The sequence below is a fragment of the Rhinolophus sinicus genome, linkage group LG05, assembly GCF_036562045.2.
Source record: "Rhinolophus sinicus isolate RSC01 linkage group LG05, ASM3656204v1, whole genome shotgun sequence".
NCBI classification, from domain to species: domain Eukaryota; kingdom Metazoa; phylum Chordata; class Mammalia; order Chiroptera; family Rhinolophidae; genus Rhinolophus; species Rhinolophus sinicus.
The window spans coordinates 108,805,720-108,824,909 of record NC_133755.1 but is presented as its reverse complement, the minus strand read 5'-3'; the positions used below and the strand labels follow the sequence as shown (position 1 = coordinate 108,824,909).

Genomic DNA, 19,190 nt, shown 5'->3' with positions numbered 1-19,190 from the left:
GCCAGATCAGATTGCAAAGATTATTAAAAACAGCAAGTACACAAACAGAACATTTACCACAGCATTCAAGAAAATAGTTAATGAAAACAGTTGATTTAAATAGTTAAAGTATAAAGAAAAAAGATTTTACTTACATGGTATCTCTGATAAGAAGTGCACTTCCCAATTTGAAACAGGTTTTATCCCCTTCACAAAATGCATGTCTCAAAGAAAAGCTCTCTCCTAAGTCAAAACCTATAAAATGCGACAAATAATCTAAGCCAAGCAGTTCTATTAAATTTAGTAAATTTACAGAGATATTGATTTTTAAATAGGATGTTTTGTTGTTCTTAGCTATAGAGTGATTTATTTCAAATGAAATCCTGCTGTTTGGGATCAGCAAACTTTCTCACCCTCGTTTTTCTCCTTTTAGGATGTAGGAGGATCAAACATGTTTCAAAAGACTCAAATATTAATTTTCTTTGACCTAGGGAATTATCCTAAGTAATAATCAGAATAGTTCATTGTAACAGCTCTGATGGCTAAAGATAGAAAAGTCCTTAAGTAAAAAATATTACCATTTTAGAAGAATGTATGTTGATGTGGGGGAGGAAATGCTTGGATTTCAAATGCAATATTTATATTATGATTCTGTGTGTGTGTGTGTGTGTGTGTGTGTGTGTGTGTGTGTGTGTGTGTAAGAGAGCAGAAAGAATGAGAATGAATGAAGGATGAAAGGAAGCAAGATCAAGAAAGGAATGATAAAAGGAATGATATACCAAAATGGGACTCATGACTGTATTTGGGTAGTGAGATCTTTCTCGTAAGTTTTCCAAAATTTCTACAATGCATACAATTTATTTGCTTTATATTGATGTCACCATCTTAAATTACACTGTCAAGGAATCGCCTACAATATATTACATGTTTGGTGATAATTTTACTCAAAATGCTTCTTTGTAAAGGATTATAACGCTTACCTGAAACTTCAAGTTTATCTCTGTTGTCTTGTATAAACTGATGTCCCTCTGTTCTCAGGGTAGGACATTGTTTTTCTATTAAAAAAAAAATATATCGAGGATTTGCATTACATTTTCTATCTTTTTTTTTTCAAATAAATTTGACTCACACAATACAGTCAGAAACTTAAAAATGGAAATAAATTAAACCATTTTATTAAATTTCTATAAAATGAGGATAAGAACATTACTCACCTAATAGTTTGTTTGTAAAGATTACATAGTTATGTATGTGGAGTGCTCAGAACAATACCTGGTAGATAGTGAATGCCTGTTAGTGTTAGCTATTATTACTATTGTCATCATTATTCTAACATTCTAATCTGTGCTATTGTTGCTACATACTGGACATTAGGAAATTAACTAGCTTTAGCAACATTAAATTTTCACATGCAAATTATATTCCAATATTAAAACAAGTGAACTACTATTCTATTTTAACGTAACTTTAATTTAGCTTTTGGTATCAGGTGATATTAAACTTTAAAACAGAAGGGGACTGCTACGGACTGATTGTGCCCGTCCCCCAACATTCATATATTGAGGCCTTAATCCACAATGTGATCATATTTGGAGGTGGGGCCTTGGGAAGTAACTAATTTTGCATGAGGTCATAGGTAGAGACCCCATGATGGGATTGGTGTCCTGATAAGGGGCTAGAGAAACAGAAGCTCCTTCTCTCTCTGCTATGTAAGGAAACCGGATAGGGCTCTTGCCAGAACTTCTCCATGCTGGTACCCTGAACTCGGACTTTCCAGCCTCCTGAAATGTGTGAAAAAAATGTTTGAAGTTTAAGCCACCCAGCCTATGATATTCTTGTTAGAGCAACCAGAACTAAGATAGCAACATAGATAAAAGTTATTAAGAGAAAATTAAAAAGCAAAAAAGTAAAGGCCTCTGCTACACAAAAGTAGCCTATAAGGAAAAAAATGAGATAAAATCATTGAAAATGTATTATGTGCTAAGAAAATAACATTCAAAGAAATAAAAGATAAAGTTTGTCTCCACTGAGTGAATTTACATATTCAACACTACATAACGTACTCACATAGTAAGTATATGCATACACTCATCTTTTAATTACTTGGGGCATGTTTAAATCTAACTCAGGTGAGATTCTGTGAATGTCACAGTCAATTCAGAAATTCAGACAAAATTGCTGCCAATCTTGAGAATATGCCCAGGTAACTGTACAATTGGAGAGATCTTCTTAAACTAAATTAAATAAACATTTTGACATCATGCAATCACAACCTTAATTCTCCACCTCCAAAATTCATGTTTGGGTTTCATGACCAAAAATATTTAATAGAGAGGAGGGATGAACTGCTTTAAATCAAACAAATCTCCTGTTCTATGGAAAGTGGAAACTACTGATTCTCCCTCCAGTTTAACTGCTGAGCTCCTCAGCCCTTTTCTTTAACAAATATATCACAGAATTCAGGGGTATTGACAGGGAAGCATCTTAGTATATTTAACCAGAAGAATAAATCAGATTCTAAATAGTGCTATGACTTAATCAGATTTAAAAGCTACAATACATATAAATTAAATTATAACACTGTATAATTTTAGAGATTACTGAGCTACTTTGGAAATTCCTATCTCAGCAATCTTAACATAACTGCATGTCCTAAATAATAGTAAAATTGGACATTTTGTAAACATTACCATTTTTTTTTATCTGAATTCATAGTCATTTTTATAAAAAAACAAGCATCTCATTAAGGTCTCTGCACTGAAAACTAGAGAACATTGCTGAGAGACATTAAGTTCGTAAATAACTGAAGGGATAAACCAAATACTTAGATTGGAAGACTCAATAATGTTAAGATGTCAATTGTCAATTTATCTCTAGATTCAGTGTAATACCAATTTAAATCCCAACTGTGTGTGAGTGTGTGTGTATGTGTGTGTGTGTAAACTGACAAGGTGATTCTCAAATGTATATGGAATTACAAAAAAAACTAAAATTGCTAAGGCAAAATTGAAGAACAAGCTGGAAAACTTAAGCAGATGTCAAGAATTTTATAATGTGGTACTTGGTGCATATATAGATAAATAGATCAAAGAAACAGAGTAAAGAGTCCAAAAACAGAGCTGTGAATATATGGTCTCATTTACCTTAAAAGGGCCATGGATATTCAGTGGGAAAAAAATGGTCTTTTCTTTTCTTTCTTTTTTTTTTTTTTTTTTTAATTTATTTTTTAAATTTATTGCGGTGACAATTGTTAGTAAAATTACATAGATTTCAGGTGTACAATTCTGTATTACATCATCTATAAATCCCATTGTGTGTTCACCACCCAGAGTCAGTTCTCCTTAAGGATGGTCTTTTCAATACATGGTTCTGGGGCAACTGGATCTCCATAGAGAAAAACACTGAACCTTAACCCTTACCTCACACCATGCATAGAAATTAATTAGAAATGATATTAGACCTAAATTTGAAAGGTAAAACAATAAAGGACTACAGAAAAACATAAATTTTTCATGAACTTGGGGTAGCAAAGATTTCTCGCAAGGGATACCACTAATTATAAAAGTTTGATAAATTGGACTTTATTAAAATTAAAATTTTATTAATTGAAAGATAAATTAAAAGAGCAAAAAGGCAAGCCACAGACTGTTGCAACACATATACCCAATAAAGTATCATATTCAGAATATACAAAGGACTCTCTCAAATCAGTAAGAAAAAGATTGTAAACCCCATTTTGAAAATGCGCAAAATAATGCTTGTCACACACAAAAAAATAGCCGAATTGTCTACCAGCATATAAAAGGGTGCTCAACATCATTAGTAATCAGGGAAATGCAGAGTAAAACCACAATGAGATGCTACTATACTAAATGGCTAAAACTGAAAGAGCTGACAGCACTAAGGGCAGATAAGGATGTGGAGGAGAGAGAGCTCCCCTACATTTCTGTGGGAGTGGAAATCAGTACAACCACTTTAGAAAACTGTTTGGCAGCATTTATTAAAGCTAAATATACTTAAACTCTATGACCTGGAACTTCATCAACGCAAGAGAAATTAGTACAAAAAATGGATGTAAATGGCCCATGTAGAAGAGACTATTCATTGCTGCATTACTCGTAATAGTCTAAAACTGGAAACAACCCAAATATCCATTGACAAGAGAATAAATGAATACATTGTGATATATACAATGAAAAACTGTATAGCAATAAAAAAAAAAGAATGAATTATTGATACATGCAACAACCTGGATGAATCTCACGTATATAATATTAAGTGGAAAAAAATACCATTCCCAAAAGAATACATACTAGATAATTGCATTTATATGAAGTTCAGGAGATTGTACAACTAATCTATGTCCAAGTACTAGCTCCTTTAGTGGGCTGTCAACTGGGAGCCAATGCAGGGAAATCTAGGGTTTTGTAAATGTTCTATATGTTGACCTGAGTGACAGTTACATGGATGTATAAATGCGGATGTATAAAAATTCATTGCACTCTACATGTAAGATCTGTTGACTTTAGTGTGTGTCATATGTCAACAAAATGAGGTAAACAACATGTTTGTAAGAAAATACTTTAAGCTAAAAACAAAACAAAAATTTTTCATAATGAATGACTGTATCACTATAAGATGAGATTAATTTCAATTCTTCACAACATTTGTAGGGAAGGCCCAAGAGATGATAGGGGAAAAACTCTCAAGACAGTGGAAATGGGCTTCCTCCTATGACACTTTGGTAATGAGGGAAAGGTATGCTAGCCCACTGCCAAGTAGGAAACAGTATATACCTTATTTAAATTCTTCCAGGGACTTAATGGATATGTGATGTCAAAGTAATAAACCTGTCAGTTTGAAATGAATGGAATTCAACATTTCCAGCAATATTATGAAAATATTTCTACACTGAAGTCTTTATGAAAATAAAATACAGTGTCCTATCTTTAGACTATGTGCCTTATTGTGAAACGCAAAACACAACAAATAAAAACTAAATGTCGATTATTTGGGGGTAAGATTCAGGACACAATATTCTAAATGCACACGTTTTAGGGATCCATTGCATAAAAATGACAAGGCAGTGGAAGTGGCTACCACAAGTTGAAAGTGTTAATGTCTTTAAGTATCGACACCTGCATTTTAAAATAAAGTAAAGCACACTGTCTGAGTAAATGTTCATATACCTGGAAGAACCACTGCTGAGAACCAAGTATCCAGACATCCTGTCAGGTAGACAGGAGAATCACTGCAGCAGTGTCATTTCAAAGGCTTTCTGGAATGTTTCAAAAATAACTTCTAAAATTTCACCACAACAGATGCACTGCTTAGGGATCCTTAAATCAACAGACCTTTTGAAAAGAAACTGCAAATGTCTTTAATAAATGTATGCTAAGATGTTGTTAGTGACTGTCAGGCCCACCTTTCTCCTAAGTTGGCTTGAAGGACAGCCAACTGGGCAGTTTGTAGGGTTGGAAAGATACTGAAATGGGGCAAAGGAAACACAACGGAAGGCAGCTGGGTCAGATTTGAGTAGATTACCTAGACTTTATCTGGATCACTGACAAAAAATACATACATTTAGAAAATATTTTTACCCTTCTCTCCCTCCAAAAATCAGAATTCTGAGGACCTAAGAACAAATCATTCAAGAGAACATGTGTGATTTTCCCCCAGATCACATAGCTATCCACTCAATGGAAAAGAGGAAATAAAACACAAGTTTCCTATAGTGCTACTTTTTGTTACTCTATTGAACATTGCATCTCAAAGCCATATTCTAAACAAAATAATAGAGTACCTAGAAAGTGTTCCTTATTCTTCAGTAGAAATGCATCTTGTTCCCACTCTGTTTGAAACATGTACTTTTAAAAAATAAAATAAAATCACTTTTCCTCTTAATCCCTAAATCTTTCTACTATGTTTTTACCTGCTGACTTGGCCTTGTATTGTACACATTCTAGTAAGCATTCTAGTATTACGATAGATCACATGTCTTTTGAAACACATTTTTTCTTATCATTGCTCTAGAATTTTTTATACCCGCTCTATTAAACTGAATACTATTCAGTTTACTACTTTACTAGAGTATTCAGTTTAATAGAGTATTCACTGAAGGCATGTTGAATTCCCTCTTTCCCTCTTTTTCGCTTACTATTCAGTAAAGACATACGAGGATTGAAATCCTCCTTTCACGTGTCAAAAAGCTAAGAAACCCAGACCAATTAAAATCCATTCTTTAATTTTACACTTTTTCAATTGATTTAATACATAAAAGATTTGTGAGTGTTGCTGTTGCTCATACTGAAAATGGACCACTCTCTGTGGCCAAAGAAGCCTCTGGCCTTAAGAAAAGCCAGGAGGTGAGGTCATTCTTTGTGCACTACAAAGGGGAAAATTAAATTAGGAGCATCATGAAAAATAGATGTAAACATGTCCTATTACATTCTTTATAGTTTGTTGAGGATTCTTGGTATTAATTAACTTATTTATATACCACTTTACTGACTGCAGGAAAAGAAAATATATAATTTCTCTAGTGGAGATATACTTTATATTTCAACTTTGCTACAGTACATATTTACGTACATTTGTACTTAAATGACAGTGCATTATGAATAATATAGAATTACAATATTAAATTAATTATAAATTAAGTCTTGTTTAAAGCTCTTTATAAAAGATTTGTTATTGAAAGATATAAATTCAGAAGCCTACCCATTCACATGCTCTCTGGTAAGAGTCTTGGAGGGCAAGGATTGACCATCTCTCAAGAGGTCTCACAGGGCAGTTACTTATTACTTTGATGAGTTCACCAAAATTCCAGGTATAGCCTTTGAACTTCAGGCTTAGAAATCAGATTTGACACAAAGCACAGATCCATTTCCAGTAGCATGTGCCTCATACCCTTCTCCTCACTCACTTAACTCCAGTCTCCTGGCTTTTCTTGTTTTTCCTCCCACATGCTGAGCATGTCCCTGCCTCTGGGCCTTGGCATGTGCTGCTTTGCTGGTGTTTACATACCTTGCTCTCTCACTACCTTCATGTCTCTGCTTAAATATCTCTACATGAGGGCAGCTTTCCCTGACCACTCTATGTAACAAAACAACCTCTCCTCCTTCACATCATGTAGGATTGCCAAAAAAAAACAACACAAATAAAAATATAGGATGGCTGATTAAATGTGAACGTCAGACAAATAACAAAAATATTTTTAGTATACGTATACCCCATGCAATATTTGGAACATACTTATACTAAAAAATATTCATTATTTATCTGACCTTCAAATTGAACTGCACGTCCTGTATTTTATATTGTGACTCTACTTGCATGCCCATACTCTGTAAAGCCAGATATGACAGTAGCTTGTATTAAGGACATGACAATGAAGTTTGAAATGGGAAGGAACTGAGCTACAAGAATCAACAGGAAGTGATAACGGATTAAACGTAGGGAGGAACGAGAGCTGGCTTACTTAGCTGGGTAAAAGTTTAGTTTACAGAGGTGAGTCCCACTAGAGGAAGAAAAGGAAATTTGCCTAGGAGTAAATTAATCTGTGGTGAGAGAGAGGAGAAGTTAGAAATGTAAAGTTAGCGGTTCCATTAAAAAATTCAAATGAAGTTACTGAATAGGCAGTTAGAAATATGGGTATGGAACTCAAGAGAGGTCTGGGTTGTGAAATAAATTTGGGAGTGATTGATATAGGTCATATTTAAAGCCATGGGAATGGATGGGATTCCAGAAGGAGTAAGACGAAGGGAGGGGAAGGGCTATCTTTTGAGATATTGCAATATTTCTCTTCTCTTGTCCATTTTTTCCTACTTTGTTTTTCCCATTTCTTCATATTTTCAGGAATATACATCAATTATTACCTGTAAAATTACAATTAAAATCTGTCTAGTTTTGTAGATGTTCTATTTATCACTCTTTTATCCTAACGTTATTAAGGAAGTATTCACAGTCTTAAGGAAAACTGTTTCTTTACCTTTAGTGATAAAACTCAGGAGAGCATTTGTTGGCCTCAAGATTAGAGTTAGGGAAGATGAAGAACAATAATTTACCACAGATATAGAAGTGGTTTGTTTTCCTTTCATAAATGAATCAAACTAAGAGCCTTTGGTGTTTTGCATTTTTAAAGTGATGGGGGGAAACAGGCCTTTTGGTTTTACTGTTACTATTTGCCCTCTGGTCCCCCTCTTCACTTCATACTTTGACAATACCTCTGATAAAGGACTACAGAGTATCCCAGGTTGGGAGAAAAATGTTGGTTAGCAAAACTAGGTGAAGAACACTGGACTAGAATATAAGAAAAATAATATGGAAAAGTGACCCAACAATTTAAAAAAGGGAAGGAGGAGCAAAGATATTTTAACAGAGAGGTCACAAAGGATCACAGAACCTTTACTGCCCATTTGCAGCCAAAGCTGTTTTTCCAAAGGAAAATACCTGGTTAGGAACCATATCTTCACTGAACAACTGTAAAGCTTTCCTCTACTTTGGAGGTACAATGTGCCTTTGTCCATAGTGGGACCCTTCCATGGTACCACACTGAACATGAGGAATTCTTGAAAAAACAAAATAAAATTCTCTATATGACAGCATACTTTTCACTGTGAATTTCAGAGTACATTGTTTGTCAATTAGTAAAAGTCAAATTTCAGAATAATGGTTTTTACTTATAATTAATAGAAAATTAGTTTAAAAGGGTTTATGTGCATAGTTTGGGGCCTAAGTTTATAATGAATTCAATCTTGACACTTAAAGTTTTATTATAAGCAAAAGAAATATTATGATTTAAAAGGCATTCTATCATATCTTTATTTAGTCTTATTTGTTTGCTGTTTTTCCTTACTCTAGTTTTCTGTTTTTTATTACCTTTGATAATTCAATACTTTGTCTTAGAACAGATTAAGAAAAGGAAAGGAAAGGGGTGGCCAGTTAACTCAGTTGGTTAGAGCGTAGGGCTGGTAGCACCAAGGTTGCCTGTTTGATCCCCACAGGGGCCACTGTGAGCTGCACCCTCTTTAAAAAGGAAAAGAAAAGAAAGAAAAGGAAAAAGAGGAACTTTTAATTATTTGATACATAAGCTTCTATAATAGAAGAAAGTTTTAAGTAACTGATTAAAGCTAGTTTTGAGATGATCTACATGATGTATAATTTTTAATACAATTCTCTTCCCCACCCTCTTTTGACAACTGAGCTGAAACTGCTCCATTCAAATAGGTCCTTTGCAGCATGAACATATATAAGTATTTCTTATCTCATAACTGACCAGAAAATTGATGAAAGAATAGGAAATGAATTCTTAATAGCTTCACGATTTTAAAATTCAAGTTGTTATCGAATCTCTCCATATTACTGTCAAATTCTGTCCCAACCCAACTGGGACAATATTCCAAGTAATCGTTAAACATACCATAAAGTAAAGCAATTCAAAGACTTAAATTCACCTTCATATATTTAGGTTTAACAGTAGACTGTTGACAACTTCACGGACTCCAGAGTTGAAACCCTACCCTCTCCCTCAGATTGGTTATATTTTATTTTTAGATGTAATCACTTCCCTCCGGTAAATGGTTTGTGACCACACGCGCAGGTCTGCACATGAGGACACTAAAAGGGAAACTTGTGCTGTGAATCAGCTACACAAGACACAAAAAGAGTCCCCTGTCAGGCTGTGCCCAGCATGTCATCTTCTTCCATAATCCGTATGACTGTGCTGTGCTGACATTTTAATTAATGTGAATGATACTTGAAGTTAAGCAATTTGCATGGTATGTTTAGTATGTGTTGCTTCATGACCACCTTCTGCCAAATGGCATGATAAGCATCAACTCTTCATTTGGTTCTTAATTTCCCTTAGTACTTTATGTTACATGAATCATGTGAAAGTTCACATTAATTTTGAATTCACACTGTGAGGAACATTTTTCAGAAAGATTAATTTGGTGAAGTAAATTGGACCAGAACACATGCATTTTGGTAGTCCTACATACAGTATAACCTGATTAAAGAACTGCGATAGCAAAGCCAGAAAAGCAAAACAATCAGGGGAATCCCAAGCTGGGGAAGTTTCAGTTATGCAAGATGATTAAGTTCCACAGATCCGCTGTTCCACACGGTGCCTGTAGGTACTAGTACTGCATTACATACCCTTAGGAATTTATTAAGGGGGTAGATCACATGGTAAGTTTTCTTACCATAATAAAGGGAAAAGGGGTCAAATATATGGTGATGGAAGAGAACGGACTCTGAGTGGTGAACACACTAGGATATATAAGTGATGTATTACAGGATCGTACACCTGAAACCTATGTAACTTTAACAATTGTCACCCCAATAAACTTTAATTTAAAAAAGAAAAGAAAATGCTACTAAAGGCAAAAAAATAACACAAAATAAAATAAAAGGATGTGGTAGCATACAATGCAAGACAACCAGCTGAGAAAAAAAAAATAGAAGAAAAGAAACATCAGTTAATTATGCTAAAGGTGAGTGTTTCTCCAAGTGTTTTCCTCAGACATGCTGCATTAGATTTACCTGGGGAGCTTGTTAATGATGTAAATGATTGACTCCCACCCCAGCCTGTCCTGCATGATGGGAATCTATGAGACTGTGGCTTGGGAATCAATACCCCCATGAACTTTTTTTTTTATTAAAGTTTATTGGGGTGACAATTGTTAGTAAAGTTACATAGATTTCAGGTGTACAATTCTGTAATACATCATCTATACATCACATTGTATGTTCACCACCCAGAGTCAGTTCTCTTGTCATTAACATATATTTGATCCCCTTTACCCCCATCTACCACCTCTCCCCACCCTAATTCTTACACTAGAATTGGAAAACCACTTATGTTGATCCTTCGAATGATTATTATCAATATTTATTATGCACTAGCATGTGCCTAAAAACTGTGTCCTACTTAATCAAAGATTCATTTTCCTTTCTAACTAAAAATGTTCTATTCCTCTCTGATTAAGTTACAAATCAAATAACCTACTTTGTCTCTTAAAAGGAAGAGTCATAAAGAAATTTAGAAGAGTAGCAACATTATCAAAATAAACTCCCCTGTTCTATACTGCCGCATACTTCTTTTTGCCATAAGTTAGTCATGATTTATTTCTCAGTGAAGAAAGAAAGTGTTTTTTCCCCCCAAAAGTATGATGTTCTCAGCATTTCATTTATACAGTGGTAGAATGTTCAAACTTTCATGTGGATTAATTAAGGAAATGTAACTCCTGCCAAATTAGCAAAAAATCATAAACATATAACATTCTGAGAGACAAGATCTGTTATTTTTTTATAAGAGATTGGTTTTATTTTATGTGTGCTTTAAATCAAAAGTCTCTACTATAGTGTACTTATACCTGTTTAGCAAAAATTATTAAAGTTACATTCAAAGAAATAAGCAAAATAAGACTCATTAACTCAGAATATGTGATCATACGCGTATGTAACCGTCACCAGAATACATCATATGTGATCCTTTGCATAGAAAGAGAGTGGGCATTTCTCTTTCCTTAGCAAATGGCTTCTTCAGTATATCTAATTCAACTTTGAATTATGAGGCACATCTAGGTATCAGTGAGAGAAAGGAAAGGCTATATATTATAGTTTCTATATATCCTATTTAGACTAATAGAATAGAATATGCATATGAAAAAATAAGGTAATTTTAGAAATTCTCAACGTGCAACATGGTCAATGAGGGAAACAATGAATTACTATTTATTTTATACTAGATTTAATCTATGGTCTCTTCAGCCTTAACAAGCTTTATTTTCATGATATTTACAAATAATTTAAAGACTATAAATAACATTTGGTGGCTGGAAAAAGAGGTGGCCTAGATACCTGGCTTGTCCATGACCATCACAGAAGTGGAAGTAGGAAGCAGGAACATTGCCACCCAGAGCCAGACTTTCCAGGAGCCAGTGTGCCACATTGTGCCTCGAAACCATGGGAAGTGACCACAGATCTGCAACAAAACAAAATATTTGAAGTGAGCTGATTATGTAATTATTTTCATCAGTATCTCCAGAAAATCCTTATAACCAAAGAGAACACAACAGATTTTTACAATATATATAATTATATACAGTCATCCTTTGGGGGTGACTGTATATAATTTGTAGGGGACCTCCCCCACCCCCCATGATACCAAAATCTTTGCATGCTCAACTCCTTTTATGTAAAATGGTGTAGTATTTGCATATAATTTATACCAGGGGTGCCAAAAAATATATATACACATGACTTGTATTCATCTTTTGTTATTGTTATATATTGAGTATTACAATTTTAATACAGTTTGTCCCTTTCTTAAAATGTGTATACATTTTTTTGGCACCCTCTGTATTTGCATATAGGCTACAACAGGGTACGCCTGTACATCTCTTCATGTGGATCCAGCATAGGGGCTTGACAAGTGATGAATTCAAGTTTTGCTCTGTTGGAACTTTCTGGGATTTTTTTCCCCATATATTTTCTATCCAAAGTTGGTTGAATCTGCAGATATAAAACCTGTGGATACAGAGGGCTGACCATAATTGGATATTGATTATATATGTAATTATATATATATATATCAATATATACTTGATGTGTATGAAAGAACTCTGAATATATTTTCAGATTAGTTCTTAATTATCAATGTCAATACAGCATCTTATAACTTAAATTTTCTTGCTTTAATTTTTTTTTAAAGCCATACCACTTACAATGGTTTGTGCATATATACATATATTTTAAAATCCTGGTAAAATACACATAACATAAAATTTACTATTGTGTATTTCAGTGGCATTAAATACTTTCACATGGTTGTGTAATCATCACCACTATCCATAACTTTTCATCTTGCAAAACTAAAACTCTGTACCTATAAAACAATAGCTCCCCATTTCTCCCTTTCCCCTACTCTGGCAACCACCATTCTATTTTGTCTCAAAACATTTGACTACTCTAGGTACCTCATATATGTGGAATCATACAGTTCTCATCGGTTTGTGACTTTATTTCACTTGGCATAATGTCTTCAAGTTTCATCTATGTTATGGCATGTCAGAATTTCTTTTTTTTTTAAGGCTGAATAACATTACACTGTATGTATATAGCATATTTTGATGGACACTTGGGATGTTCCCACCTTTTGGCTATTGTGAATAATGCTGCTATTAGCATGAATGTATAAATATCTGTTCAACTCTTGGCTTTCAATTCTTTTGCATGCATACCCAGAAACAGAATTGCTGGATCACGTTATAATTCTATTTTTAATTTTTTGAGGAACCATCATGATGGTTTTCATAGAGGCCAAACCATTTTACATTTCCACAAACAATGCATAATGGTTCCAATTTCTCCACATCCTCATCAGCATTATTTTCTGGTTTTGTTTTTTTAATAGCAACCCTCCTAATGGGTGTGAGATGGTATCTCATTGTAGTTTTGATTTTCATTTGCCTAAGGATTAGTGATACTGAGTACCTTCATGTGCTTATTAGCCATTTTTCTATCTTTGGAGAAATGTTTACTTAAATTCTTGCCTAGTTTTTAATCTGGCTATTTTGTTGTTGTTGAGTGTAGGAGTTCTTTATACATTCTGGTTATTAACCCTTTATCAGATATCTGATTTGTAAATATTCCATGTTGTGGGTTGCTTTTTTGCTCTGTTATTGTGTCCTTTGCTGCACAAGTTTTGATTTTTACATTGTCCATATTACATATTTTTTCTTTTGTTGCTTATTCTTTTTGTGTCATATATAATTATTTATATTTTTAAATATAATTTTATTGTTTACAATTCAATTTTCTCTTCTGAATAACAGTTTTCCATATTTTGGCTTAACTGTTATTGTTACATTTTCTATAAAATAACTATATTGTTATTGGATTGAATAATCATTGCTACTGGAGTACCTACTACACATATGAAAAGTATGTTTTCCTTCTATTTAAAGAGTAAAATGGATATATATGCAATGCTTGCCTCATCTGAGCCTGCCATTAGCATATTTAACATTAATGTTAACATTAATGTTACCTCCCATAATTGTTTATCTTTCTGATATAGACTACTACTTTATAGGTATTACAATAAAAGATTTAATAAAGAAAATCCCTGTAATGGAAAACTAAAACATTACTTAAATTAATTTTTTTAATAAAATTTATTGGGGTGACAATGGTTAGTAAAATTACATAGATTTCAAGTGTACAATTCTGTAATACATCAGCTATATATCACATTGTGTGCTCACCACCCAGAGTCAGTTCTTCTGTCACTATGTTTGACCCCGTTTACCTTCATCTACCATCCTCTTTGTCCCTTACCCTCTGGTAACCACTAAACTATTGTCTGTGTCTATGAGTTTTTGTTTATTTGTTTGTGTTTAAATTAATTTTTATAGTGAAGTAACTAACATAGAAATAAACTGCAAGTAAAAATATAACGGCTACCTCAGTGTATTTGACAATTGCAGTATTATTGGAATAACTATTCTAAGAGTTCTAAATATGCAATTAATATTATATATTTGCTACCATTCAAATTTGACTCAAGAGTCAAATGTAAAAGAAGCCATCATACCAATGTCCAAATATTGTCAACAGACACTGTTTAGAAGAAAACTAAAGCCACCATCTTTGGTATTCTGCTTGTGCCAAACACCCTAAGATCAGCAAATTCAAGATTATAGATATTTCTGGATGAATAGCTGAAAGCAGCAATTGCAATATTAAAACCATATGTGTGGTTCTAAATATCAAACAGCTGGTTTTACGCCTTATTTCTTCTGAAGTCGCTCATCTAGATATAGTCCTAATCCTCACATGACTTTACATACTTATCCTAGCTATTATTTCAAGTCAGTTGGTAAATATTAAAGCAATTAATTTTATTTCAAAGAAATAAACTCACAAATATCAATCTAACTTTCAGAGAGATCCTTAATTGTTTGCATTCGTAACCAAAGTGATTTGTATTAGTTGATAAATTAGCAGTGTTTATAGTGGTTAAAGCCATGGCTTCATGTCTGGGCTCTGCCACTCATATATTTTCACTAAACCTTCATCTATTCACCTGAAAACTGAGAATAATACTACAAATAAAGTATTTAATACCTGGAAAGAGTATAGTAGAGTGCCTTGAACACAGTAAGTGTTCAAAAAAAGTACCTGTTATTATAACTGTTCACTCTACATATTTGTAAATAATAATTAGTAAAAACTTAGTTATGTTTACCAACTCAGCCTACAATTAATATTGATATTTGGACAATGAAGAAGTGCCAAAGCATCCTAAAAATTTATGCTCATTGAAGCTTTGGCCCCAGCTTCAGCAGCAAAAAACCAGAGACCTACACAGCCATAAGCATATGAATTTAATCTTGAGGTCTCCTACCTATTTCCTTGAGCCACTTAGAGGATAATCATATTTAGCTTCAGCATCGTTTATCCAGAAGTATGGAGAACAAGATGTTATGATTAGTTGACTAAATGTTCTACTTACTAAAGCATTGCTATACCACCACCCTACGGAAATGTCTCTGGCCAAGCTTAGCAAGATCTTGAAAGAAGAATCCTTTTCTGTCCCTAGCATCTAATCCAACTGTCAGTGGCATGTCCAATAGTAGACCACTCCCTCTTCCTTGAAACCCTCATTCTCATTGGCCTCTGCCCTCACACTCTCTGGGATTTTCTTCTAAAACCTTCATAGATCTTTTTTCTACCTGATTTCTTAACACTGGGATCTGTGGGCCTTCTTAAATCTCTATATATATTCCTAGGTGATCTCACCATTCTCTTGGCTTTAACTAGTATCTGTCAGATGATGAATCTAAAATTTACATTTCCAGCCCAGTCCTCTTCTCTGAACTTTAGATTTCGTATCTAGCTGCCTACTCTTAGATGTCATACAGACATCCATAACTATAGTACAAATTAAACCCTTGATTCTCAACCACAACTTGTTTCCTTCATTCTCTTCCATCTCAATCATTGATATCCATCAAAATGCTCAAACCAGAAACCTATGCATCACATTGATTCTTCTATTTCCTTCTCACCATCTCCTACATCCAAACCATCAACAAGTCACACCAGTGTTATTCCGAACACATTTGCAAATCCATCCAGGACTTGCCATTCCTCTGTTACTATTCTAGTCCAGGTTGCCCTGATCCAGGTCCTCAACAGCTCCCTTAACTAATTTCCCTCATCCATTATCAGCTCCTGACTAAATTCACTCTCTACATAAGCACTAGTGAGCTTTTCTTAAAACCAAAGTTGGATCATGTTATTACCCTGTTTCAAACTCTTTGATAGTTCCCCACTGTACTTCAAATGCAATCCAAAAGCCTATCTTTGGCCTAGGAGCCCTGAATAGTCTGGCCCCAATCTACCTCTCCAGGCTCATTCGGAACTATTCTCTTCACTAATGTCCTGTTCCTCAAATTCCCTGGCTTTTTCCAACCTCAGGGATGCTGTGCATGTTATTTCCGCACCTGGGGACATGCTGGGTCCTGTGCATCCTAGTGTTTCAATTTAAATGTCACTATGTGGAAAAGCACTTACCTGACTGTGCCCTGGACTCATTATTCTCTAGTTCAGACTATTTTGTTTGTGTACATGTTTATTGCCCTCACTCAACTCTAAGCTCCTTGAGGGGAGGGTCTATGCCTGTCTGGTCCATCACTGTATCCTGGACATCGAGCATTAGTACCTGGAAAAGCAAGGACTCAATAAATACTAGCTCAATTTTTAAAAAGTAAGAAACTGCCAATTTTCAAATCTTGAGATATAGTGAATTACACTTATCTTTGAACTTATAGTGACAATAATTATTTTATAATTCTTGAGACACTTGAGAATCGTAGAATATTTCAAGGGTCATTGTAATGAACATCCTTCCCCTTTGTATATTTCTAAAATGTGTTTGCTATTGAATGTTTCTGTTGTTCCAATCTTGATTAAATTGAGATGCACTACACTCAGTTAAGAACATTTGAAAAAACTTTAGCAAATTCTCAAATTGAATCCTGTATACATATTAAAAAAACAAAAACAAACAAACACCTTTTCCAGATCTTTCACCTCTGCCGCAGACTGTTGCAAGGTTGACCCCAACAAAATCATCAAGGGCAAAACTTCCCTTGGGGTTTTTTCTGGACCTCTCCTGCAGATCCTTCTCACTGTCCCCAGACACAACTGTTCTCAGGCTGCTGCCTTTTGCTGCCCTGGACCCGTCTCTTGTGTCCTCTCTGGATTTCTCAATACTGGGTTTTGTCCACAATCTTCTTCTCCATCAGAACTTGCCTATTTTCTACTATCCCTCAGATCCCAGCTAGGTGATTATCAAGAGAGTTTTATAAATGAATCTAAGCCAATGTTATCACAGTTTAATGTGTTGTTCTTCCCAGGTAAGATTTAAACTTGTTTTTGTTTTGTTTTGTTTTGTTTTTTGTCAATAAGTTTTACTTAAAAATTCAGGGATCACTACTTTCATTTCTATACTTCTTTTTTTTTTTTTTTTTGGTACGATTTAAACTTTAACACAGACCTTTAATGCTTTCCTAGTGGAGTGAGTAACGTAGAACCTCCGGACAATGTACCTGGATGGTAAGATTTCTTAAGGCCCTCAAGTCATTTTTTTCCAAATTTGTACAAAGATGGTTTATGATACATTTTAAGAAGGATCTGGAGAATACTGGTCAAAAATAGTCTCATTTTCTGTGGTAGAATTTCTTTTATATGTGGTATTTTATTTTAACTCTCATAATAACTTGAGAGGCAAGCACACCTGTCCCTGACATTAGCAGGGTATATGGCAAAAGATCCATATAGCACATGTCTAAATATTTGAAAGTTAAAAATAAAGCTAATAAAACTGATAAATATATTTTTTCTTCTTTTATCTTGGCAAATATACTGTCACAAAGACCTGAAAGCCAAGGTCAATTTTAGAACTGAACAGAGTGGACTACAAGGGATGCACTGGCCTCTGGCATGGGCCAAAGTTCATCCGCCTTATTTTTTTCCCATTCTTGGTTCTGTCGGCACCACAAGATGCCTCAGCCACATATACAGGAACATGCCAATGGGTCTACGAGTAAGCTCTGTCCAAAGCACCTGCAAACAGCCACTCCCTGACCACCCCCTTGAGCCTAAGAGTGTTCACACTAGTGGTATGGTCTGCCCCAGGGAACATGGACCCAAGGAAGAGGTCTGCCAGATCCTGCAAGAGGACTAATGGTCATTCGGTCAGGGAACTTCAGAATCTTGGGTACCCAAAGCCTGGTTCGACAGCTCGGGCTTTGGTGTGGGCAGTTCCACTTACCTCTCTGGGCTCCTAATCCTGAGAGCAGGTGTACATCCAGAGCAAGGGCATATTAAGGCCTCCTAACATGGAGGGCCCACAGCAGCACCCTTGCCCAGGCCTAAGGGTGGTACTGAAGACAGGTATCGGGTCCCTATTCTACAGGTAAGAAACACTAAAATTCACAGACAAGATCCCACAGCCTGGGATTCAAGTCCGGGTCAGCTTTACTAAAAAGCCGATGCTGTTACATCACGTTTCGTATCGGCATATGGGACAGACCTATGCCTTTCCTATACACTTCCTTGTAAAGTTTCGGTTGGTCTCTATCAAGATTCTAGCCAAACCCCCGCCAGTTCCTTCCCAGCACTACAAAGTACTAAAGTCATACTGTGAGTATGCCCAGCACGGATGGTCATGAGCAGATAACATTGCTAGAGCCTATGAACCTCTAATATCATCCAGACAGCCCTGCCTGTAACTGATTTTTCATTGCCATGTCAACAAAGAGACGGTAGCTGCCTACAGGCCTGTCTCTGACCTCTACCTCTAACCTGTTAGTCTTACCATCCTCTGCCAACCAGAACAAATACTGGTTGGGTTAAGGAAATTGTAAAAAAAAAAAAAAAAAGTTACTATCTTTAAACTTCCTAATCTAACTCTTGAAATCCTATAAAGCAATTACCAAAACTAAGAATATTTTGGTTAGAACATGTATTTTTTAAAAAAATCTCTTATTAATCTATATTTGTGTACAGAGAGCACAAAAAAAAACAGAAAGGAACCCTGAGAAACCTTAATCTTTCATTCTGTTGATAGGATGAGGCTGGAACTATGCACCATTGCGGATAACAGTAGTCATTGGAGATACAGTAGTGAGCCA

The 19,190-nt window shown here is 34.9% G+C and overlaps 1 protein-coding gene across 1 annotated transcript in view; it reads right to left on the bottom strand.

Moving 5' to 3' along the window:
• Positions 1–19,190, bottom strand: part of COL19A1 (collagen type XIX alpha 1 chain) — a 313,236-nt gene that overhangs the window by 288,485 nt on the left and 5,561 nt on the right. The window contains exons 2-4 of the mRNA XM_019749266.2: positions 11,845–11,968; positions 960–1,034; positions 135–234 (exon numbers count right to left, since the gene is read on the bottom strand). Of these exons, the coding sequence (XP_019604825.2) occupies positions 135–234; positions 960–1,034; positions 11,845–11,968 (299 nt within the window). The remainder of the gene's footprint in view (positions 1–134; positions 235–959; positions 1,035–11,844; positions 11,969–19,190) is intronic.